At 49.0% G+C, this 24,838-nt stretch overlaps 1 protein-coding gene across 6 annotated transcripts in view; it reads left to right on the top strand.

Moving 5' to 3' along the window:
- Ptpn14 (protein tyrosine phosphatase, non-receptor type 14) overlaps positions 1–23,323 on the top strand; it is a 148,480-nt gene extending 125,157 nt beyond the window's left edge. For all 6 annotated transcript variants that reach the window (XM_006497134.3, NM_008976.2, XM_006497131.4 and 3 more), the window contains 6 exons: positions 1,553–1,696; positions 3,262–3,480; positions 7,086–7,214; positions 9,832–10,066; positions 12,000–12,163; positions 16,555–23,323. In XM_006497134.3, coding sequence (XP_006497197.1) covers positions 1,553–1,696; positions 3,262–3,480; positions 7,086–7,214; positions 9,832–10,066; positions 12,000–12,163; positions 16,555–16,683 — 1,020 coding nt within the window. In that variant the 3' untranslated portion in view covers positions 16,684–23,323. The remainder of the gene's footprint in view (positions 1–1,552; positions 1,697–3,261; positions 3,481–7,085; positions 7,215–9,831; positions 10,067–11,999; positions 12,164–16,554) is intronic.
- Positions 23,324–24,838: the final 1,515 nt, after the last annotated feature.

Raw genomic sequence — 24,838 nt, forward strand, 5'->3', positions numbered from 1 at the left:
CAGGTACAGAGAGCACAGAAAGCCAGCTCAACTCAGGCCTTCTAGTTTGATAGAAAGACAACTGATAGCTTGCGCCTAAGAGGTCGGTTCACTATCACTGTGTCTAGTTCTCCCCAGGTAGCAAGGGAGCCTTTCCCAAGGTTGGCAGTCCCTGCCGTCTGAAGGCACAAGTGTGAGGATTGCTTACAGGTTTAAGAACACCCAGAGGGACACAATGAGACCCTGTCTCAAAATCAGACCACAGCAAAACATTTGAAGCATTTCAAAATTCAACGACAAGAGAGGACAGGAGAGAGTTACCTTTCACAAAACTGAGCTAGTACGCAAATATATCCAAAGTCATCCCGAGGGTTCATGTGGCCCCGTGGCCACCCTTCAGCTGCCTGTCACATCCTCATGGCTCACACCTCCTCTCCAATGCACCCTTGTATGTCTGTGGGTCAGCCTGTTACCTGAGCAGTTGTACCCTAGGGAGCATCCCTCACAAAGGCTTCCCCCACTGTAGGTAACACCATGGTGGCAATGAGGTCCATGCAAGATTGTCCCTGCCACCCACTCCCACCTTCTCCAACAGTATGGCTCCATCCATCAAGACACCTCCTCCGGGAGTTAATTAATAAACGATAAACTAAGAAACCAGGCTGCCACTCCATCCATAGGACTCACAGACATCTACAGACCGACATTGTTTTTTCAGATAACATCCAAATGTTCTTTTACACATTGACCCCTGAATGTCTAAGACAAAATGATTTTCAAGAGCTGTGCCCAGTAGACTGGCAGCAGGAAACAGAGGATTCTACACCCCTGCTGATGACAGGGACACGAGGGTGTCCAACAGTGGACCCAACATCCAGCCCTGACTACACGAGGTTCAGCCTAAGGATGAGGGGGAGATAGAACTTGCCAGTCCACACTCCACTGTTAGCCCTGGATGAGCTCGAAGGACAAAGGCTCAATGGTTCATCATCTGGTGGTGACCTTATTAAGCCCTGGTAGACCTTGTTCTGGGGCTGTCAGAGCAGATGTCTTGGGGACAAGGAGTAAATTATAAGATTAAGCTCTAAAGTCTGAGCCCGCAGAGTGGTTCCCCTTTTGCTGGTGTGTATGGCGCTGTTAATCAACATGGTAGCTGGTGGGTTTTACACCATTAGTTAGTGCAAAAGGCCTGTCCTTGGGAGAGACTCCCACGTACTCCTCTGTGTTCTTTCTCCAGTCTTCAGCCTGTATCTTTCTAAAGTGTATTGTATGAAGCCCTTTTTGTTCTCTTGCAACTTCCCCTTTCCCCTTGTGGCAAGGTGTATTTGTTAGGGAGTCTGTCTTTATCTTTCTAACGTATGAGTTAATTAAGAATAAAAGCCCTGGGGTCCTGTAAGAACTGGCTTCCCTGGGCATGATGGGAATAATGGGAAGGTTGTGTTTGAATTTGCCCTGCTGGTGGTGAATGTCTGCATTCCTTGGCTGGGGAGTTACAGATTTGGGGAGATTAAAACGCATTCCAGCCTTCACCTGGAATTATAAACAATGAGAACGTGTCTTTTCTTGCCGAAAGAATCTAGAGAAGCAGAAGATGACGGGCCCGCAGGCACAGAAGAGACCGCTGATGTTGGCAGCGCTGAATGGGCTCTCGGTGGCCCGAGTGTCGGGGCGGGAAGACGGTCACCATGATGCCACCCGAGTCCCCATAGACGAGAGGGTGAGTTCTGGGCTTGTCAGGTGTGACCTTTTCTCTCTGCTTCCAGATTCTGGAAGTTCCTCTTTGCCTAGACCTGCCAGTGCTGCTTGCCGTGGGTTAAGTCTTTCAATGGAAGAAGACTTGATCCAAGTGTGCTGTGTTAGAGCTGATCCTTTCCAACATCTCCTGTTTCTTCATTGTGGCCTCTGCACTTTTATCAAGCTGGCATATTGGTGCTTGATTAAAAAGTCTAGCCCCAGGGCTGGCGAGGCAGCTCAGTGAGTGTAAGGGCTTGCCGCCAAGTGCGATGACCTGAGTTCAGTTCCTGGAACTCACGTAGTGGGAAGAGCGAGCCATATTCGTCAGGGTATGCTCTGACCTCCCCACAGCTTCCTCCCCTCCTCCAGATAAGCGTAACAACAAAGGACCCCCTCCTCCAGGCTGTGTGAGCTCATTATCTGTTCGTTATCTTTAATTGTAAGGAGGTGATTGATGTGATAATCAATCCCTATATGCATTTGGTAAGATTTTACTATTTATTTGTAAGATTTTACTATTTATTAAGGACAAATGCAAATTTGCCTTATGATGTGATTGTCTTACTTGCTTTCCTTGTGCAGTTGAATCCAAATACATACTCATTTCAGACATACTGAAGACTGATGGGGGAAATGTTTTTTAAAATCATCTTTATTTTCTACAATGAAACCATTAAGTTTCTAAAACTACAGAAAACTCTTTTTTGTAAGATGAGAAAGTTAGTTTCTCCGAGTATCGTACTCTGTGGTTTTAGGTTTTGGGTTCCTGTGGTCCCCTTTGAGGACTGCAAGATGATAGGACCCATAGTTCTTCAGTTAGCTATTGAGAGCCACCATCCTGTGTCGCTGTGGCGGAGAAAGGGGCCCTGAAACTGCCTAGCTTGTTATCAGGAGGCCCAGAAACTGTTTTTCCTAATATTTAGAGCGTTAGATTTTTGTCAGCAGACACTTGGTTTTGGGGTCAGAAGGGACATTTTACCAGTTGACACCATGTATTTGAAATTAGTACTTTGGCCAAGGAAGGGAAAAGGCAGGGGGTTTTGTGAGGGTTACTTCAGTGCTCTACCACTGTGAACTGGTGCTGTCCTACGGGTTAATTCAGTGAACCCTGCTCTGAGAGTGGAGAAAAGGACACCTGGACAGGTGAGGGTAACAAGGAGCTTAAGCAGCCAGGACTAACCGAGACACAGGGTTTGACTTTCCACTTAAGCCAGGCTTTGCAGTATGTATGTAGCATGTAGCTTTGCAGTATGTATGTAGCATGTAGCTTTGCAGTATGTATGTAACATGTAGCTTTGCAGTATGTATGTAGCATGTAGCTTTGCAGTATGTATGTAGCATGTAGCTTTACTGTATTATGTAGCATGTAGCTTTGCAGTATGTATGTAGCTGAGCGAGAAGGGAAATGGCTGTCAGACCAGAGACTTAGCAACGGGCAGCAGTGAGGGCCGTAGCTGAGCATCCACCCATTGACTCTCCATCTTGAAAACCCCTGAGAGCCTGCTTGCTCTGCTGAGTTGAGACAGCTGATGCCTCCTTCCCTTGCAGCTCAGAGCCCTGAAGAAGAAGCTGGAAGATGGAATGGTGTTCACAGAATATGAGCAGATTCCAAACAAAAAGGCCAACGGCGTCTTCAGCACCGCCACTCTGCCTGAGAATGCCGAGCGCAGCCGGATCCGAGAAGTTGTCCCATACGAGGAGAATCGAGTGGAGCTCATCCCGACCAAAGAAAACAACACAGGCTATATCAACGCCTCCCACATCAAGGTGAGGGGCATGTCAGAGGCATACGGCAAGACGCCTGTATGGGCTGAACTCGTTACTGCAGAGAGCCTTTCTGATGGGCGAGCCCTAAGCCATGGAGAGTGGGATTGTCCCGTTGGTTTGTGCCTCACAGGTGGTGGACGTTGGAACAGTCCCTACCTTTCCTGTTATACCTTTTTACTCTGTTCCACAGCAGCACAAACTACTGTTTCTTCTTTATGATATCACAGCCAATTCACGTTAGAGCCAAAATCTGATTTCCAGGGCTGTCCATGAGAGCAGAGCGATCTATACACAAACCACGGTTGGCTGCCGAGCAGGTCCTCAGTCATAAGTGGTGGTGTGAGGTTCATGTTTTACTTTTTAGATTTGTTTCTATTTTATGCGCTTGCCTGTGTGCATGCATGTGCGCCGTGTGCACGCATGTGCGCCGTGTGCATTCCTAGCAGCCGTAGAGGCGGGAAGAGGGCATCAGATCCTTTGGAACTGGGGCTTTTGGAGGTTGTGACCCTCCGCGCTGGGGTGAGGAGCCGCAAGAGCAGTCCGTGTTCTCCGTCTGTCAGGCATCTTCTCCAGCATGCAGTGCGTGGGCTTCTGTTAATGTCTCAGACACTTCATGTCTCAGTATGCTGTAGCTTAGCTAGGCCTTAGACAGAATTCAGAGCTGTGAGTTCATGGGCTCCTAAGCAGCTCACCTTCCCCAGCTTTGGTAATACCCAGTTTGGGGTATATTGTTTTAGAACACGGCTCTGAACTCTCAATTGGGAGAGTGTTTCGAAGGCTCTCGCTTGGTCAGTGGATACAGGGCTTTTATTTTATCTTAGTTTAGTGTAGCTTATTTTATTGAAGTAGAGTTTTTCTGTATATCCCTGGCTGTCCTGGAACTCGATCTGTAGACCAGGCTGGCCTCGAACTCAGAGATCCACCTGCCTCTGCCTCTCTAGTGCTGGGATTAAAGGTGTGCGCCACCACTACCGTCTAGCTGGGTATAAGATGTTTTTAACCAACACAGTTCGCCTGATTAATCTGTATGATCAGTAGCTTTGAACTCTTACTTTTCTTGGATTTTTCAACTCTGATGGAATTGCCAGAAGTATCCTTTGACCCTCCTAAGGTGTAGTTAGGCATCTGGGTTGTATATCACTGAAAACCAATTTCCATATGGGATGTGATGGTATGGTATAGTGTTTTTATGCATAGGGCATAGATAGGATTGTGTGTGTGTGTGTGTGTGTGTGTGCGCGCGCGCGCGCACGTGTATGTATGCATTTATAACAAACAGGTATTTTTTTGGCTCGTAGTTTTGAGAACAAAACTAATAAAATGAACACCAGGGATCTCGTAAATAAACCAACAATGGCATCAGTTAGATTAGGAAATAATGAGCAGAATAACACACTCAAAGATGAGGACTCCGCAGCTGCTTCCCAATGAAGTGCCTCTGAAAACCGTACAGAGGGACACTCTCCTGGCCTCTTCCCTTGGCCCAGTCTCCTTCCCATTTTCCATCTGCTCTTTGGAAACAGCTGTCACTCCGCATAAACAGCGCCCTCCGAGTATTGTTATCCAAGATGCCATCCCTTCTGCGGTATTCTCCGAGGCCCACATTTCATCCCTCGGATCCAGGGTAGATGTGGGTGCATTTCACAGGCCTGGAGAGCTTGCAGGAACTTGCCCTTGGTTTCTGGAATTAAGCTATATATTTCCCCACTGTTTTCTCCCCCTGGGTTCCAAGCAGCAGTTAGCACAGAGGAGAATGGTGTCCTCCAGAGGGGGAGTCACATGATGTCCTGCAGTGGGGGGAGTCACATGATATTCTCCAGAGAGGGAGTCACATTGGTTTCAGTGTGGCTTTTAATGCTCTCCTTTCAATCCTTGGAAGAGGCAGATTCTCTGCAATGTTTATGGTTACTATATGCTGGGTACCTGTTAGTTTAAAGGCCTAGTCCCACAGACGGGCCACATCTCCCCAACCCCCAACAACTCAGTCTGTGGGTGTTTTCTCCCACCAGTATGTGGGAAGTGGATTTCCTTGCCAGCTCTGAGCCAAGCATGTCTTGTGTAAGGAGACGATAGCTGACGGTATTCTTGCCTGACTCAAGTCGGTATGGAGTTTTGTAAAATCATTGAGAAGGAAAGTCAAACGGGGACCCCTTCGTTGCTTCTGGAACCCTCCGGGGGCTCTGCCCCGCACAAATGTATAAAGGGACCCATCTGTGTCATATCAAGGCACAGGAGAGGAAGAGAGAGACAGAAAGTGCATTGCACCAAAGACACCACTGCACCGAGAGTGTAACCTCAGCTCTGTGGGCCCGGCCTTGCCACCGGGATGGTTTTGCATGTAGACTTTGTTTTTATTAAAAGTCCGCCCTATAACCCTGTTCTTCAGATTCGGAACCACAGCCTTTTAGTGGTTGTAAAACTGATTTTCTGGTTGTAATCATGCATACATAAACTCTAATAAAATATAGACTAAAGCATGAAATGTATCAGCCTACATGGTGCAGATTAACTTAGGTATTGTTTCTGTAACTTAAATTCTGTTCATTTATTCTTTTTTTTTTTTTTAAGATTTAATTATTTATTATATGTAAGTACACTGTAGCTGTCTTCAGAAACCGCAGAAGAGGGAGTCAGATCTCGTTACAGATGGTTGTGAGCCACCATGTGGTTGCTGGGATTTGAACTCTGGACCTTTGGAAGAGCAGTCGGGTGCTCTTACCTGCTGAGCCATCTCACCAGCCCATCATTTATTCTTAAGTTATGTGGATATACCCGTCTGTACCTGTGAGTTTATATGAGTTCATGTGTGTGTGTGTTTTGTATGTGGGATATATGTGTGTGTGTACACATGTATGACTGTACTCCCTCTTCTATGCACAAATGGAGGCCAAGGTCAACATCAGTTCTCTTCTGTATCATTTGTAACCTTATTTTTAATTACATTTAACATTTTCATTACATTTGTTTTGTGTGCCCAGTGTCTCTCTCTCTCTCTCTCTCTCTCTGTGTGTGTGTGTGTGTGTGTGTGTGTGTGTGTGTGTGTGCAGGTCAGAGGACGACTTTGCTCTGGGGGTCAAACCTAGGTCATCAGAGTAAATGGTGGGCACCTTCACCCAAGAAACCATCCCACCTAGCCCCTCTGCCTTACTTTTTTGAGGTAGGGTCTTTGCCTAAACCTAGACTCACTGTTTCGGTATGTTTGGCCAGCGAGCCCTAGGGATCCATTCTCTTCAAACTCCCTAGCATTGGGATGATGGCACACAGCACCGGCCCCCACCCCAGCTTGTTTGTGGGCACTGAGGATCAGGCCCAGGTCTCCACGCTTACACCGTGGGCACTTTTCCCACTGCACCATCTCCTCAGCCGGTATGTGTGTTTTCAGCCTGAAGTTGTTTGCCTGTATCGTGTGCTACATGCAGTAAAAGATCAGGTGAGTATGACTTCATAAGCATGACTTAGCAGAAAAGTATTCTGGTGCCAACATGTGTCGTCTGTTACTTAATGGGGTTTTAGGATGACATCAACCCACTTGGTCCAAAAGAAGTTAGAGTGGAAGGTAGTTCCAGCCGCTTGGCTCCCTTACCGGTGTGTTCCTCGGCTTGCAGGTGGTGGTCGGCGGATCAGAATGGCACTACATCGCCACCCAGGGGCCCTTGCCACATACGTGCCATGACTTCTGGCAGATGGTGTGGGAGCAGGGGGTGAATGTGATCGCCATGGTCACTGCAGAGGAGGTAAGGAGTGGCTTACCTAACACCCTTGTCCTGGGGAAGGGGTGGTCAGAAGGTGGGCCTGGTACCCAGGACTTTGGCTCAGCTTGCTCTATGCTACAGCTCTGTGTTATTGAGTATCCATTGCCTGGTAGTGTAGCCTGTGTGTATGTGTGTATGAGTGTGTGTGGTATATGTGTGTGTATGAGTGTGTGTGGTGTGAGTGTATGAGTGTGTGTGGTATGTGTGTGTGTGTGTATGAGTGAGTGTGTGTGTGTGTGTGTGTGTGTGCTCGCAAGCATGTGCGCAAGCTTCCTTCCCCAGAGATAGTTTACAGTGGACTCTCTCTCTCTCTTCGAATTTTCCCTTGTGACATAGTTCAGTACAATGAAAACCAAACACAGGATCAAAAACGACCAAACTTGAGTTCATCCAGCGGACGGTGTGTACTTCGCAGAATAGTTCAGTCTGTGCTGGGTAAACACACAGGGCCTCCCAACCTCAGGCGCTGCCAGCCCCGCATGCCACCATGCTTATCAGCTGAAAGGAAACCAGAGCCACTGCCTAGGAACTAGCTTTATTCTTCAGGGAAAAGAAAAAGAAAATTCCTTTTCTTTCTTTGCCAAACCAAACACAGACTCTCTGTTGTAGCTGTGGTGTAGGAGCCTGCACGCACCTCCCCCGTGCATGCCACACTGCCTGCCCAGAGTGCGCTGACATCGAGGGAAGGGTTGGATTTCCCCTCCGTCGCACGCTCAAAACACTTACCCTCCTTCCTCCTTTTAATCCTCATGAAATTTCAAATTATATTTTCAAATTCAATTAGGGAACTGGCTTCATGCGTTTTACCAAGACCTTTGATATCATGAGGCCTGGTTTCACCTGTTACTTCAGGACTGGGAGGGGAGAGAACTGGGGCCAAAAAAGCCAAGTCATAGCCACACCATGATTGCCAGTGACCCCACCATGAACGTCAGTGGCTCCACTATGAGCACCAATGACTGCTCCGGGCAGTTCATTTCTGGAACAGTCTATGAAGAGCATGTCAAGTTCTCTAGGTTTAGATATACCTCTCTCTCTCTCTCTCTCTCTCTCTCTCTCTCTCTCACACACACACACACACACACACACACACACACACACACCTTCCACCAAGAAAGTAAATTCTAGGGCTGGTGAGACAACAGAATAAAGCAGAATCTAGTGGTCCGTGGGACAGCCAAGGCTGTATCAGTTTGTAAAATCCAGAAATGACTTGGACACTGAAATAAATGTATGTTTACATTCTCAGAACAACCCACTTTAAAAAAAATGTGTGTATGTATGTATGTATGTGTTGAATATGAAGGCATTAGATGCCCACATACAGATGGTTGTGAGCCACCATGTGGTTGCTGGGATTTGAACTCAGAACCTCTGGAAGAGCGGCTTGTACTTTTAACCACTGAGCCATCTCTCCAGCCCCAGAACAACCCACTTTTACAGGATTGGTATAAAAGGAAAAAAAATACTGGGGACCTAGGGAGACTCAGTAAAGCCCAGTGGTTCCAGACAGGGTGACTTGTTACGCCCCTCCCCCCAGGGATGTGTCACCTTACAAGCAGGCACACTTCATTTAGTCAATTATTTAGTTGTCTGCCTTCAGACAGGATCTCAGGTAGCCCAGGTTGACCTCAAACTTGCTTGCTATATAGCTCAGGCTAACCTTGAAGTTTTGAACCTGTGCCTCCACCTCCCACGTGCTAGGATGACGGCACACACCACCTCACCTGGTTTGTTCGGTCCTATGGATTGAATTCAGTGCTTTATGCATGCTATGGATGCAGCCCACCCACTGAGTGCATCCTGGCTCGGATGGGCTCCTCTAACCATCAGCTGCGCGGAGTCTCAGCACAGCTCCGTGCTCCTTACATCTTCGGACACTCAGCCTCTTCACCCATCCCCCTCAGCCTCCAGCCCCTCCGTGCTTCCCACCCCACACCGGGGATTTCTGAACTGTGCAGTGTTGAGAGGGGGAAAAAAAGGCTTTGTAAATGTTAGATTGTGCGTGGTCCTAGCAAAGATGTTAAAAGATGGGAAGGAAAATGGCACCTAAGGGGTTCTTCTATGCTTTAGCTGTAGGTTGAGCTGAAACAAGCCAGAGCAGCTCTGGGTGACAGGGGCAGTGTGTCAGAAAGAGCCCTGGGCTGTCGGCAGCAGGAGAAGCAGCGCCTGGAATGACCCCCAGCATGGTGCTTCGTACTGACCACTCGGAAGCCTTAGGTGGCTTCTGTTCTCTGTGGGTGGACACCCAAGCTCCCTGTGGGGAGGTGAGGCCTTTCCTGCCTCCCAGCCTGCGTCCCTCTCACCTGCTCCTCTCCTGCCACCCTGCAGGCCTTTCTCGTTCTCGCTCACATGGTGGCTTTTTTGGACGTCTGTACTTACTGTGTTCCATCTAAATCCCCCCACAAGGTAACTGTCGTTGTAAAGGGTAACAGCCTGGGCCCACATCTGAAGGGTCCGCCCCAGCAGACACTGCCCGGAGCCCCGTGAAGCTGTGACTTAGGAATTGCTGTCCGCGCTCCTGCTCGTGGGTCCTAACCTCAGTAGGATAAGAGTGCATCCCTGACTTGTTTCCGTTTTGCTTTTGTGTGTGATTCAGGAGGGTGGACGGACCAAAAGCCATCGATACTGGCCCAAACTGGGGTCCAAGCATAGTTCTGCCACCTACGGCAAGTTCAAGGTCACCACAAAGTTCCGGACAGATTCTGGTTGCTATGCAACGACGGGCCTAAAGGTGAAGCACCTGCTGTCCGGGCAGGAGAGGACCGTGTGGCACTTGCAGTACACGGACTGGCCCCACCACGGCTGTCCAGAAGACGTCCAAGGATTTTTGTGTAAGTTCTCCCCAGACTGAATTTTGCCAAATGCATCAGTAGCCTGCCAGTTGCGTGGACTGTGGCCATGCCTACTCTTAAGAGACTTGCGTGTTATAATACTGAGGTCCCCTCACCTCTGCATAGGACAGGGAAGAGTAATAAGTGTCTCTTGCTCTGTTAACGTCTTATGCACGTCTGCAAGAGTGTGATAACCTAATTCTGCATGGATTCAGACTTTTAGTGTCTCGATAATCAGTCACTGTCTAACATGCTGTAACATGGATGAATCCTGAAGACTGCATACCAAGTCAAAGATGGCAGGCATAAACACATAAGGATGGTAGGATTTGCCCTGCATGGGGAACCTGTATCAGGCAAATCCATTACATGTATTTTTCTTTTCAGGGCAGGGCTATTTTTAGATACTGATTCATGAGAATATATGGGTGCCATGTGTACCAGGTAGTGGCCCAGGGAAGGTAACCAACAGCAAGTGGACATACTGTGCGCACCACAGAGACCCACTGTGTGCAGATCCACTGTGCGCACCACAGAGACCCACTGTGCGTACCAAAGAGAACCCACTGTGTGCAGAGACCCACTGTGTGCATGTTGGACAACATCAGAACCTTGGGTTTATTTTTGATATGTTTAGAATCTGCCATAGGGTCTGAGAAGGCTCACAACACAGAGACAAGAAAAGACCTAGGGGAAAAAAAAAAAACCAAAACCTGATGCTTTGACAGAAAGATTACATTTACCACTAACATGGGGAGCACAAAGAACACGGAGTAGGCCAGCGATGGGGCAAAGAATGCAAAGCCCCAGAGAGGCTGAGTGACCAGTTGTCTATCCCAGCTGTCTGTGAGGTGGGGTGTGGCCTCTCCAGAACTTCCCGCCCTCATAACAGCACTAATTATTCAATTTAGAGAATCTTCTGCTGGTGGGCTTGTTAAAGTTGTCCCTAAGAAGAAAATCTGGGTAAATACAAATAGATTGGCTTGATGATTGACAGCTCTGCTGACAGGTGGCGCCCACGAGACGCTCTAAAGTATAGTCAGCCCTTTAAGTCAGAGGCAGTTTGAGGAATGACCGTTTAAGCTACTGGAGGACACAGGGCATCCATCCCTTTAAAGAGTGTGGGTTGCCCAAGGTTGATGTTGTAAGAGTCTTGACGAAGTGATGCTGTATGACGCCATGGAAACGCTGGCTGTTGGAGTCCAAAGAACCTATTTTACTTGTTACGTGATTATGGCAAAAAACATTCAGGATCCTGAGGCTGTTTTTCCTTTGTGTCCCTTTGGGACAGTAAGCAAACCTTTGTGCTGGGCTGGGCAGCTGCTAGAAGCTGTGAGAACATGTCTTGAACCCTCCACCCACAGGCTTGTCGTCCCCAGAAGTGGGCTTCCTATTGAATAGTCATATAACTTCATGGAAGTGGATTCCCCCAAAGCTTTTTTTTTTTTCATCTGAAAATGAATTCAAGGCTCCGTTGACATTCACTGATTCTGTGCTGGGAAAGCGATGGGGCAGGTGGCTGCTCTTTCCCCAACAGGAATTGGCTCTGACAGGCGGGCATTTCAAGGGGACTTAGCGGATGCTCTGATCCCAGTCTGTTAGTGGTATGAAATACTGTAAGTAATGTCTAGAATCATCTGCTAGGGGGACTTGGGGATTTGCAGAGAGGGAAACAGAATTTAATTTTTTAAAAAGAACTATTTAAAGAACAAGTTCTCCTGTGGACTAATTGACTCCCAGCTGGTCTCTTCTGGCTTCGGGGTGTTGCAGCAGTTACCAGCCAAATGATTAGCGTCTTATAAGAATTGCAAATTATTATGACTGGAAAACAAAAGAGTCACCCTCAGCCCTGGTGCCTCCCCCCCATCCTCCCCCCCTGGACACAAAGACATGTGACACACTTGGGTGACAAGATACACATTTTATCCTGCAGCCTACTTGGAGGAAATCCAGTCAGTCCGACGCCACACCAACAGCGTGCTGGAAGGCATCAGGACCAGGCACCCCCCCATCGTGGTTCACTGCAGCGCGGGTGTGGGAAGGACTGGTGTGGTTATCCTCTCTGAGCTCATGATCTACTGCCTGGAACACAACGAAGTGAGTCGTCCGCCTCCCCCTTGCCACCTTTTGATTGTGTTTGTTTTTATGGGATGGAAAGTGAACTTGGACCTGTGCATGCGTGTGTGGAGGCCACAGTTCAACCTCAGTGGGCTTCCTTTAGGTACCATCGGCGTCTCTCGTCACTAAATAGACACTAGGCTGTCTGGCCAGTGAGCCCCAGGGCTCCTCCTGTTCCACCTCCCAGTGCTGGGATTAAGTCCACACTACCATGTATAGTTACTGCTCACAACTATGGTTCTTTAAAAACTTATCTCAGATCCTCACACTTCTGTGGTGAGCAATTTACCAACTGAACCACATCCCCAGGCCTGCTATACCTTGGTTCTCACCAGAACCATGCTCCTACCAGCTTTGTGGTCGACGCCTCTCCGCTGACCAGTTGTTCCCAGCTGGAGTCCAGAATCTATAGCTTTCCTGTCTCTTACTGCTCACTGCTGTGTGTAGGCTCCTAAATACAAGAAGAAATGAGGGTGTTCTAGAAACATCCAGCAAACCTGACTGCCGTGGGCATTCACTTCCAGAAGCAGGCAGATGAGTTCTGTTGTGGTTGTTTGACATGGCACGTGGCTCTGGCACGTGTAGTTCAATGTGTCCTGCATTTCTGGGATGTGCTTTGGCCCAAATCCTGTGTGTTGATAGATGCATCTCTGTAGGACACGGTTGTTGTCCTTATGGTATTGTTGGTATTCTGTCTGGACTCCACTCCCACAGTTACCTGGCAACAGCCAGGTAGGCCTGGCCCACTATAAAAGGGGCTGCTTGCCCCCTCTTCTGTCTCTTACTCCTGCTTCCCACTTGATTCTCTCTTGCTCCCCATCTCTCCCCACTTCCTTCCACACTCCCCACCCCACGTGGTCATGGCCAGCTTCTACTTCTCTACTCTCTCCCTCTCTCTGCCTTTCTCTGCCTCTACCACCCTCTTAACTCCCCTCTCCATGTCCTGAATAAACCTTATTCTATACTATACTGTCGTGTGGCTGGTCCCTCAGGGGGAAGGGATGCCTCAGCATGGGCCCACCGAGGCACCCCTTCCCTCACACCTCACCACACCCCCATAGAACATACTCTTACACTTCTTTGTCTTTTTATAATCACAGCAGGTATAGTTTTCATCTGGGGGCGTTTGCCCTTGTCTGGCTTGGCAATATATTGTGTATATTGGCAATATATTGTGCTATGTGGGCCAGCATTGGCCATTCGTTGTTTTAATCACATAGGAGTGTGTTATCTCGAGCTGCCATAGACTCTGGAGTTACAGTGAGAGCCATCGACAACAGCTCTGCTTTCATTCACATAAGATTGTGTGCAGGGTGGGGGCAGTGGTTTTGGTTTCTGCTTCTCCGTTTGTGTGTTGGTTTGTTTATGAAAGTTCTAGGGAGCTAACCCAGAACTTCACACCTGTCAGGAAAGTGCCCTCCCTACCACTGAGCTGTACGCCCCCCAGTTCTGGGTGTTTTCTTGTGCTTCTTCGTGGGTCTTGCTATGTAACCCTTACACCAGGTCCCAAACCCTAGGCTGTAAGGTCAATAGAGGGGCATCCTTACCTCTGCTCTATGGAAAGCCAGGCCCAGAGGAGGAAAGCCAGGCCCAGAGCAATCGTGTGATGATGTAGCCGGTCCTGTGTAACTTTAAGCAGCTGTCTGATGGCAGGAAGCAAGCTCTCCTCCTCTGAGGTCACTTCCTGCCTTCACACTGTTTCCCACAAGCTGTTCAGGTTCCAGATCGTGCAGCAGGGAACCCTTGTTCTGTGTAATGGATGCTTCAGTGTGTTAGTACGTGTACTCGTAGACTCAGAGATTTGAAAAGCAGCTTTATTTAACACTGCCCTGTCCTTAGCTCTTTGGAGCCCCATCCACAGCCTCTGGGAAGGCTGGAGATCACGCTGCTCACCGTGCATCAAAGCCAGCCTGGCGCTGAATGGGTGTGAATTGGGGGATGCAGCCAACGGGGATCCGGTGGGCTTCCCCCCCCACTGAGGCTCAGTGCCCCCAGCCCCCGCTGTGGTATGTTTCCTTCAGTACCCAGCTGCATGCCAGCACATTCCTTGCTGGTGTGGGACAGTCCTAAAACAACTTCTGTTCCCATTGATATTCAGCGATAAGGTGACTCACACAGTTCATTTCCTTCCCCCAGCGCCAGCACAGCCAACCTTATCTGTCCAGTTTGTTTCCCAGGGTTGCTGTTGACCAAGGGGCAACCAGACCGGCTGCTCCGCCCCGTGTGTTCTTCAGGCCTGGCTCCTCCCACTCCTGTCTCCCTCTCAGGAGAAGGGCCAACATATTTAGTTTGTTCTTTAAACAAAGACTTTTAACAAATGAATATAAGACCGTTAGGCCTCCTTTCCTCGCATCCCTGCTTAGCCTGCCTTTTCTAATTACTGAGGTGATTTGTGTGTTTTGTATTTTTGGTTTGTGATTCTAGCAGCGTTCATCTTTGTCAACGAAGAAGTGGCTTTTCTTTTTTCCCCACACTTTCCCCCTTTTGTCTCATTTAAAATATATTTTTAATCATGTGGAGATGCTAGGTTAGGCATGTGTGTGAGTACAACGCCCACAGAGGCCAGAGGAAAGTGTCTGCGGCTCTGACGTGTAGTCACCGTGGTTGTGAGCCACCTGATGGGGGCGCCCGGAGCTGGTGGCGAGTGTGGAGTCCTACCTCTTGAGCTGTCTCTTGCCCAACCATGCTCTCGTTCTCATGACTCACAGCAGTTGGTCTTGGGGAGTGAGGGAGATTCCACCGCTGCGAGGTGGTGGCTGTGAGGTCAAGGTTGGTCTCCAGGCTGCTTTGCAGTGTCAGTACTGTATGGCTTTCCCTGCTGTTCATGGTGTGTCAAGGACCATGTCTGCCCTGCCTTGCATAATGCCAGGGGCACTGTGTACCAGTGGTAGTGGGAGGTGGGGATGGGGGTGGGGTGAGGATGGGGTTCTGATAGCTGTGATGTGGGGGGGGGGTGAGGGGGGGATGGTGGGGGGTGAAAATAGGGGTGAGGATGGAGGTAGGGGTGGGGGGTGAGGATGGGGAGTAGGGGTGATGGTAGGCGTGGTGGTGGGGATAAGGAGGGTGGAAGAGGATATGAGAGAAAGAGAAATGGAGGTGGAGGCTGTGGAGGCAGGGAGGGATGGCAGATTGGGAGGCGGTTTTCCCAAGAGATCAGAAGTGTCTTGAGGGCTGAGGAGCTATCCCAGTGGCCATAAGCGCTCACATGTGAGGCGATTCCCAGCGTCCATGAGAAGCTAGGTGTGGACGAGCACACAGAAAGCCAGGGGAGGCACGAGACTCACAGAACACAGATGATTATATGGGGCGGGAAGGGCACGGTCACAGGGCACAGATGATAGCACAGGGCAGGAAGGGCACCGCACCACAGTGCTGGGGCTCTCTGGTGAGAAGCCAACCCAGATGAGAAGCTGCAAGCTTCAGTTCAGTGAGGGACTCTGTCGCAACGGCATAGGGCATCTGATGTCCGCCTCTGAGAATATGCACCCATGTACAATGGTGTGCACTACAAGCACATACCCCATACATGAGTATCCATGCACCACACAAAGGAAATATCTGGACCAGCAAGATGGGTCAGTGGGTAAAGGTACTAGACAGCAAGCTTTACTACCTGAGTTTGGTCCCCAGGACACGCACAAATAAATGTCATAAATTTAAAAAGAAAGAAAGGAAGGAAGGAAGGAAGGAAGGAAGGAAGGAAGAAAGAAAGAAAGAAAGAAAGAAAGAAAGAAAGAAAGGAGAGAGGGGGAAGGAAGGAAGGAAGGAAGGAAGAAAAGAAAAGAAAAGAAAAGAAAAGAAAAGAAAAGAAAAGAAAAGAAAAGAAATAGCTAACTTGAGGGGGTTGAGGCAGGAGCATCATGTGTTTGAAGTCAGCCTAGACTACAGAGTGAGTTCCTCAAAATTTTTCTCAACCTGTATGTAAAGGGAAGGGGATGGAGGGAGGGAAGGAATGGTATTTGGCATTCGCCACAGTCCACTGCTTTGAGAACCTTGCACTGTAAGTGCAAACAGCTTTCAGATTCACTCACACGAGTAAACAAACACGGGTGAACGATACCACACCAGAAACAGGGGTCTCCAACCGTGGCACAGAGCCGATTCCTAAAGCCCTGGAGGGTCAGAACCCTTAGCTCCGCCTCCTTCCTGGTTGTCCGCAGTGGGCAGAGTCTTAGCTCCGCCTCCTTCCTGGTTGTCCACAGTGGGCAGAGTCTTAGCTCCGCCTCCTTCCTGGTTGTCCACAGTGGGCAGAGTCTTAGCTCCGCCTCCTTCTTGGTTGTCCGCCTTGGGCAGAGGTTTCCCCGGCAGGGAGGGGAGATCTCGGGGAGGCATTCTGTCTCAGCCTGTGTGCCCTTTCTGTTCTCTTGCAGAAGGTGGAGGTGCCCACGATGCTGCGATTCCTCAGGGAGCAGAGGATGTTCATGATCCAGACCATTGCGCAGTACAAGTTCGTCTACCAAGTCCTCGTCCAGTTCCTGCAGAATTCCAGGCTCATTTGATCTCCTCCGGGATGCAGCTTCTGGAGGAGGGACGCAGCTCTGTCCTGCAGGGGGCGCCACTTCGACAACATCTGCCTCCCCCAGCCAGAGGTGGATGGCTGGCAGCAGGCAGAAGCCAGAGTTACTCACAAACATCATGTATTATTTTATATAAGATAATTTATTTTTTCCCTCTTTGGAATAAGTTCTGTGAGTTATTATATAATGCTTCCCCCCCATACACACACACAATAATATAGTGCTTCTCATTTGAACCACACGTTGACTGATCTGCAGTGTTAGCCTCCGGGAGGGAAGGTGGTGGCCCCCATGGGACATTTTAGACACAGAGGCATAAAGGGAAAGCATCTCTAGTGAAGTTGCAGGCAAACTGGTAATGCTCCAGTCAAAAGTGGCAAGAGAGAGAAACCATCCTCAGCTGGAAGGGAGAGAGCCAAGGTCCTGGAAAGTGATCCAAACACACTGGGTTCCTGCACCTTGCTGGGTGCTTGCTTTTCTCTCCTGCATTTCTGTCCTCTGTCCTCGCCCTCAGCAATCTTTCTCCGGAAGCCTAGGTGAAGGGTGGGATTGGCTGGAGAGCATGGTGCCTCCAAGGGTGGTGATGCCGTCTTTGGTCAATGGGGGCGCTGCTGTCCTTTCTCTCACCCCTTGTTCTGGCTCAGAAGTCTGATACAGTGATGGGTGGCAGGCTGGGTATCTGCTGCTTTGTCTTGTATACTCACAACACTGTAGTCTGGTGGCCCTGGGCCAGGCGGTCTGCACAGCTCAGCCCTCTGCCTGATTCTGACTGTGAGAAGATAACCCACCAGGGTGGGAATGGAGTTGGGTGTGGCCTCGGTGTGGCCTCTTAGCTACACAATGTTGCGTGTGGTGGATGGTGACGTAGAAGATGAAGTTCAGGTACATTCCATCTTCCTATCTGTTCCTAAGTTGTTAGAAGGGTCTTAAGGAAACTCACATTGGGGAGCTGTCAGGCACTTAGTAGGGCCCTGCCCGGGAGGTACACACCTGTGTCCAACTCACTGTGTGCTGCTTGGTTTTAGGCTGTAGCTGATGAGGGCTGAGTTGGTTCCTCTTAGAGCTTCCTTGTTGTCCTGAGGCAGAGTTCCTGGGTGATCTTGAGTTTGCTGTGTAGAGGATGGCTCCTAATTTTTCACATCTTCCCCTCCCACGTGCTGGGGTTTCAGGTGTGTCCCACCACACTATGAATGCTGAGACTGTCTACTAAAAAACCTTCCACCGCCTCCCTCTCCTGTGCAGCCCAGCCTGGGTCAGTGATGATATCGACCGTGTTCGATTTGAAGTCCAGTTTCCTGCTTATGTCCAATTTTGCTCAGAGTATAATTTTCTAAACTGTGAGTTTGTGGAACTGAATGTGTCAGGTCTTCCTCCACAGTTACATTTTTCCCTATTTCCTGAGCTGAAAAGACCAAACAGAAAGTGTGTGTCTTTGTGGCTTCTTTCTCCACCCCCTAGTGAGTGCTTATGACAGCAGAATCCCCATGAACTCCTCTGGAAGGTGAGCCAAGCTGTCTTCACACTGGGCAGGGGTGGTGCTGGTGCTGATGTTGATACAGCATTTGTGGGTTCAGAATCTGTAGAAGAGGTGCTTCCATCCTCCCTTCCGCCATGCAGATTGAACCAAGGAGTCTAAGTGTGCAAGCCTTGTGGATCTGGTGCACTGTGTAAACTCTGACATAGGTATTTTGGGGAAATGTTACAGTGTTAAGGGTGGGAAGTCTTGTTTCACTTCCTTTGATGATGTTTCTCCTTTACATTCGGTCCCACTTACGGTTTCATTATGCAATGAAGAACGCTGCTGATCCTCTCCTGTTGTCTCTGAGCTGTAGTCGGTCAGAATGTATCTCCCTCGGGCAGCAAGGAGATATGATGCCACTTTGCACGGGTCACTCGGGGGCTGTTTTTACCCTGTGTTAGCAGAACAAGGTGCAGGGAAGTAGCAGAACAAGGTGCAGGGAAGATGTCGGTTGGCTACCCAACTTCCTAGTGTGCATGGTGAGCCCTAAAGGAGAACATTAAGTGTCCCGAGTACGTATGTGTTCCATTCTCAGACACCATTGCTTCTGGTTCTTCAGTAACATTCCAAATTCCTTTCCCATCCCTAGGAAGTCCCCGTGGATCTCTGGTTAAATTATCATCAGGCATATAAAGTGGCATCTGCATAATGATTGCCCAGAGATGCTTTCTATCTGGGAAGTGAGCCAAGGAATAAACCTTGAAGTAAAGTGTATTAAATTAGTTATCTGGTTAGGCCTTTTGGAAAGATTTCCTGTGATGCATGGGGGCCAGAGCTGGAGTTGTCAGGGCCCATTGCCGCAGTTTGGATTTGAAGGAGGGGAAAATTAAAACAGGAGCCAGTAAGTCATCCCATCTCACAGCAGAGCAGTGGACTGCTTGCTCGATGGCCCTGGTTTGGAGTTTTTTCCAGTGGTACCACACTCTTTTACTTACACTCATCGGCCTACGTCCACCTTTGTCCTGGTTCAGGGGTCTCTGTATCCTGGCTGCTTAACGTGGTGTCTTCATCCCTGAGATCCTGAGTTGTGTTAAAGATGAAGCTGCGGAGTTTCTGGCTGGGCTGTGGCTGGTCTTAGGTGGCTCTGCAGTAACTTCAGGTGGAATCCCAGGGGTCAGGGGGCTGCACATCCATATATTCTCCTTTTTCAGTAAGAAGTAGAGGAGAAAACAGGATTGGGCATGTAAGTCGCTTTATGGAGGTGAAGACTAGTGGGTTCCTCTGATCACTTGGAGATGAGCCGCAGATACGATACTAGGGAGGCTGGGGGCATCTCACGTGGACCGTATCGTGTAATAAGCCTTGATTTAATGCGCTTACTTTGGGAGACTTGTACTGTTATGAGAAAGGGATTACTCACGATTAGAAGCAAGCCGTCATCCCGTTCCCCCCAACACCCACTCCAGTCTTGGGCTCTCTCAGCCACCTCTGCTTCAGGACATGGTCCTCATGGGACACAGCCACCAGCTTCTATGCAAGCCATACCCTGCCCTCTCTCAGCTTCCACTTTTCAGCAGCTACCTCCTGAACTGGTTCTTTGTGACCCTGCTACCTCGCTGTGCTGGCCTTGCATCTGGTCAAGCTGGGAGGTGCCCCTGGATGCTGACAGGCTGGGATGACAGATGTGTTGCCGTGTAGTCTTCTGTCACCCCCTTGAAGCTCAGGCCGGCCTGCTTATCGATGAGCCATTTAGGCTCTCCCCTTTTTAGTGGCATGTCTGATGGAGAGAGCGAATTTAGTTAATTGATTAATGTTTGGAGATGTGCCAGTTACTTGAGGTGGAGAGGGGAAGAGTACCAGGTCATTCTAGAATAAACTCAACGAACATGATTAGCCTTGACCCCTGTTTGTAATAACTTATTCATTTTGTCTCAGTATTAGGAATGAGCTGTCCACGGAGTGCGCGGTCACTGCCGTGTGGCCCTCAACTTCTGCATTTACCAAAGATTCTGCCGCTGCTGCATCTTGTCTGCGCTCTAGCCAGGCAGCTGGCAACCAGGTTCTCATTCAGTGTTCTTCTCCTCGAGTAGCAGCTCCGGCTCACTCTAGCAGGGAGCTTTGGGCCTTCCATGGGGACGGCACGTTCCCTGGTGACCTACAACTTGATGTATTGGCCCTGGAGGGTGGACTCAGTCACAGTTAGCCCCAGAGGGTTACTACAGTCTGAGCATACTGGCCTTCACCTCGCTTCTGTGTCCTTCGGTGGCAAATCACCTTTCCGGGGACATCTGCTGAATGTAGTACCCACATGTCTGGGGAAATATGAGGGTGTGCTCAGCACATGCTGCCAACCCGGCTTATCCAGATGTCAGTTATTCTAGGGGAGCTGGGACAGTGTCCAGCAGCTTGTCCACATTCATCCTCCTGTTCTCAGCTTTTGCATTTCCATTATAACCTTCGGGGAAGTGAGTGTTTTCACCGGGTGTGTCCAGTCCTTCGTAACCTTTGCCGTTTAGTATGGAACATCACCTTTCTCAGGCTCTCGCTGACGTGTTCCTGTTAGCCTGTTCATGACTGGGCACTGGGGGTCTGGCACCCTTCAATCTCATGGATGGATAGTGTGCTGCTGTTTGGAGATCGGTTCTTGCCGTTTGGAGCTGGGTTCAGCCTCCTCATTTTAGAGATAAATTAAAGGGCATTTGGTTGTCTGGCAGGGGTTGGAGCAAATGCCAGCCTAAATATGGTTAACTGTTGCATAGAAAGTGACTCTTGGGCTACACTCTTGCCAGCAGGACCATCATTCACTAAAAGTGCTCAGAGCTTGTCCAAGGACAGTAGGGAGTGGTTAGATCACCCCTGGATTTCTTACCCCAAATTTTTTGGGCATATAATTTTTTTTGAACCCTGCCACAATGTCAGAATTGGAAACTGTGACGCAACGCCCCAGGAAGACTGTGCTCCAGCCTTGAGGGCTACTTCTCCTGGGCTCCTTGCCTGCCCCCTGTATCGGGTTGTGACGTGTGATCTTTGCTCTGGGGACTCCTCGCCTGATACTGCATGCTTGTGAGCAGAGAGTTCTGCCCATTCGTGCTACTCCCATGCTCAGCACTCGCAGACTCTCTTGCCTGTGAGTGCCTGTGCAAGTCATGTTTATACAAACGCCGGGCTGTGCAGCGGCCATGAGCATCCTTGTGCGGGGATGAGGTGGTGCCCCGTGTGTCGTCACTGTCTGCATTCGAGGTCACTTTGTCCACCCAGAGTGCCTCCAGCTTTCCTTCCTTGCTCACTTGCTTTCCAGACCAGCTCTCTGAAGTTCATTTTTAATTTTACCCTACCTGTCCACAAAGCTCCTATAAAAGTCAAATCTGGCAAAGGACCATGGCCTTAAACCTCTCTAAAATGTCCACAGAGGAATTCTTAAGAAAGAATGGTTCCGTAGCTTCTGGGGATGGGGGATGGGATCTGGGAAATGAGTGTCCAAGATGAATCGTGTAGAAGGCTTCTCACAACCAGGCCTCCCTCCTGTCCTAAGGGACAACACTGTCCCTCAGTACCAGAAGAAATGAAAAAAAAAATGACGGCTATTAGTGCAAATAGAAATGAGGGCAGCAGGCTTCCTGTTTGTTTCCGGGTGTCCCTAGCAGGATTTGGGGTGAGGAGAGCGCTGTGGTGACCTGCAGTCTACCTACTTCTGGCTTGCTGGACTGTTCGCTTCAGTCTCCCTGGTCAGCTGTGGGACAGGTGCACCTCAGGGCTTCCCAGGGAGCCCCACACTGCTCTGACGGATAGCTAATGCATGATAAGCTATCTATCCAACCCCCTGCCTTCTTTATTTTTTCTTCTCCAACCTCTACCTTTAGGGACACAAACTCTTTGGGGTAGAAAGCTGAGAGGGGAGAGGCTAAGTGTTTTAGATGGGGTTTTTCCGTGCCTTGGGGTGGGACCTCCGCTAAACCCTCAGGAATGCCGAGTGTAGCCAGGTGGCTCGTGCTTGGCGTTCTCAGCATTTCTTTGGGGCTCCAGCCTCCTTCAGTGCAGTGTTGGCTAATAAATACCTTCAGCATTGAACTGAAAACTGTCCTTTGGAGCCATTTTTTTAGACTCAAAGGTTGTAAAGTTTTATTGCAATCTCCTTTGAAGTTCCTTGCCACTATTGGTAGTCCTAAAATTCTGTAACCAGATTCTTTTAGATACAAGCTCACACTTCCTTAGAGATGATCTCCCTTGGTGGTCAGCTGACCTGGCTGAGGGCTCCCTGGGGGAGGTTACATATGCAGATGACTATTGAAAGTGTAACCTTTTGTGACGTGTTACATAATAACTGGCTAGTTTGCTTCACTAGTCAGTCACTTCAGTCAGTATTTTGATGCTTGCTTTTGGTTGCTTCTGTCTGATGTCAGTAGTTTTGGTTTCCTTCAAAATAATTGACATTTAATAGTTTTATTTTGAAATGATGCATAGACACCCCCACCCCCAGCTTAGAAACCAGCTTTTATTTAGGGTTCTTGGGTCAGCCCACAGAAGCCCTCAGACCTCAGCCATCATGGCTGGAATGCAGTGCTATGCCAGATGTGGTTGGCTTTTGTGGGCTGGCCTGGACATGGGCTAGCACCCACTACGTTGTAAATGGTAAAATAAATAAATAAGAAAATATAAAGCATTCCAGGTTGGGACTCGGCACCCAGCCTGTGGCAGCTGCTCTGTCCTCGGCAGAGATGGCTGTCAAATCTCTCTCTCCTAGCAAACTGCACCTAAGGGCAGGGGAAGGACAGAGGAGACAGAGGACATTCCTTCCTAAGTTACCGATGATCATGTTGACTGCTTTGGCAGAGACTCTCTGTCACGTGAATAACATTAAATGCCCTAAATAAAGCTATGCACACTGCTCCATGGGCTGTTGTCTCTCGGTAACAAGCTTCGCTCGCCAGCCTCTCACACAGCTCTGAGGTGTAGGGTGCCGACTTTTGACAGTATTCCTTTGCACTGTTCCCTCTTTCTACAAAGTCTTATTTAGATATTGGTTGTCTCTGTCCTGGTCATTGCTGTGTAAGATGTCGCCTATGTGCCTTTACAAATGTGAGATCTTTATTCTAACCCCCTTTTGTTTTTGGTAAAAGATATCTATTGATTTCTACATGCAATAAACCTTGTTTTGAGAGAAAATACCTGTCTTTTGGTAACACACCTGCACTAGTTGAATTCACTGGCTTCTCCTATTCTGTATGTGCACGCTTGTGTGGGTGTGCATTCACATGTGTGTACACGCCTGTAGAGACCAGAGGTCAACCATGGGTATCGTTCCTCAGGAACCATTCCCCTCCCTCATTGTTTTGAACAGGGTTTCTCACTGGCTTGGGACTTCTGATCCGAGCAAGCCTGGGGATATCTTATCTTTTCCACTGGGTTTACACGTTGCCACCAAGCCGAGTTCTTGAGTTCAAACTCAGGGCTTCACACTCACGGGGCCAACACATTACTGACAGGGCCATCTTCCCAGCCTTATCGTCTCTTACTTTAAGATGGGTTTTATAGGCAAAGACCTCTAGGAAAAACTTGTCTTTATTTTCTCCTGATGTTATTTTCACCTGGCCTTTTTTGTTTTGTCTTGTTTTTAATCCTTGCACGACCTGGTCTTGATGCAGATTTTGTTTGCAGTTCCTCATGTCTTCATTGGGGAGGGAACACACAAGAAGCAAATGCCAGGATGGGTCCTTTTCACACATCAGAGAGAACCTGCAGGAAGCCTCCCTTCTGGGTCCCTTCTGCCAGGCAGGTAACCAACAAGCTCCTGTGAAGAGGGATGCTGGAACCAAACCCAAGCCCTGTGAAAGAGCAGCACTCACCCTTAACCGCAGAACCACTTTTCCAGCTTAAAAAGAAAAAAAATTATAAAGAAGCTCAAAGCAAAAGTGCACACACAGAACCACGTGCTGTGAGGAAAAGGTACCCACGGGAACCAATGAGTGTGTTTGTGAGCTTACATTGTATTTTCTTTAGCTGTAAAACACAAAATCTAGGACTCGAGAATGTTCGAGTGACAAAACCCTTTCGAGGCAAAAATCTAGACAAATTAGTGAACCTGTCACATTCGTGACATCATATCTGAGTGCACAGATCCTCCCTGTGTCACTAGCTATGATGCGGACCCAGAAAAGCCCCTGGCAGCTCCCTGGGTGTGAGGGAAAAAGGAACCAAGCCTAAAGGCCTTGGAGTTACTGGGTGTGGGCACTGGAGAGAAGGCTCCTTAAAGAGTGCTCTCTGCTCTTCAAGAGGACGGCTCTGAGCATCCACACCAGGCTGTAAGCTGCCTGTAACGCCAGCTCCAGGGGATCCAACTGACGTCCTCTTCTGGCCTCTGGTGGCACTGTTTGTGAGGTAAGGGAACCTTTAGGTCAAGCCTTGCTGGAGGAAGTATGTCTCTGGGGTTGGGTGGGCCTCATGTGCTGTTCTTCCTGTCCTGGGTGCATTCGATGTGACCAGCCTGTCACTTGCTCCTGACACTGCCTTCCCTGCCTACTACCAAGTCTTCCCCTAGTCTACAATGGACTTCACCCTCTGTAAACCCTTTTCCACTAAGTTGCTTTTCTTTAAAAGATTTCTTTGTTTATTTTATTAGTACACGGTCACTGTCTTCAGACACACCAGAAGAGGGCATCGGATTCCATTACAGATGGTTGT

This window comes from Mus musculus, chromosome 1, assembly GCF_000001635.26.
Source record: "Mus musculus strain C57BL/6J chromosome 1, GRCm38.p6 C57BL/6J".
NCBI classification, from domain to species: domain Eukaryota; kingdom Metazoa; phylum Chordata; class Mammalia; order Rodentia; family Muridae; genus Mus; species Mus musculus.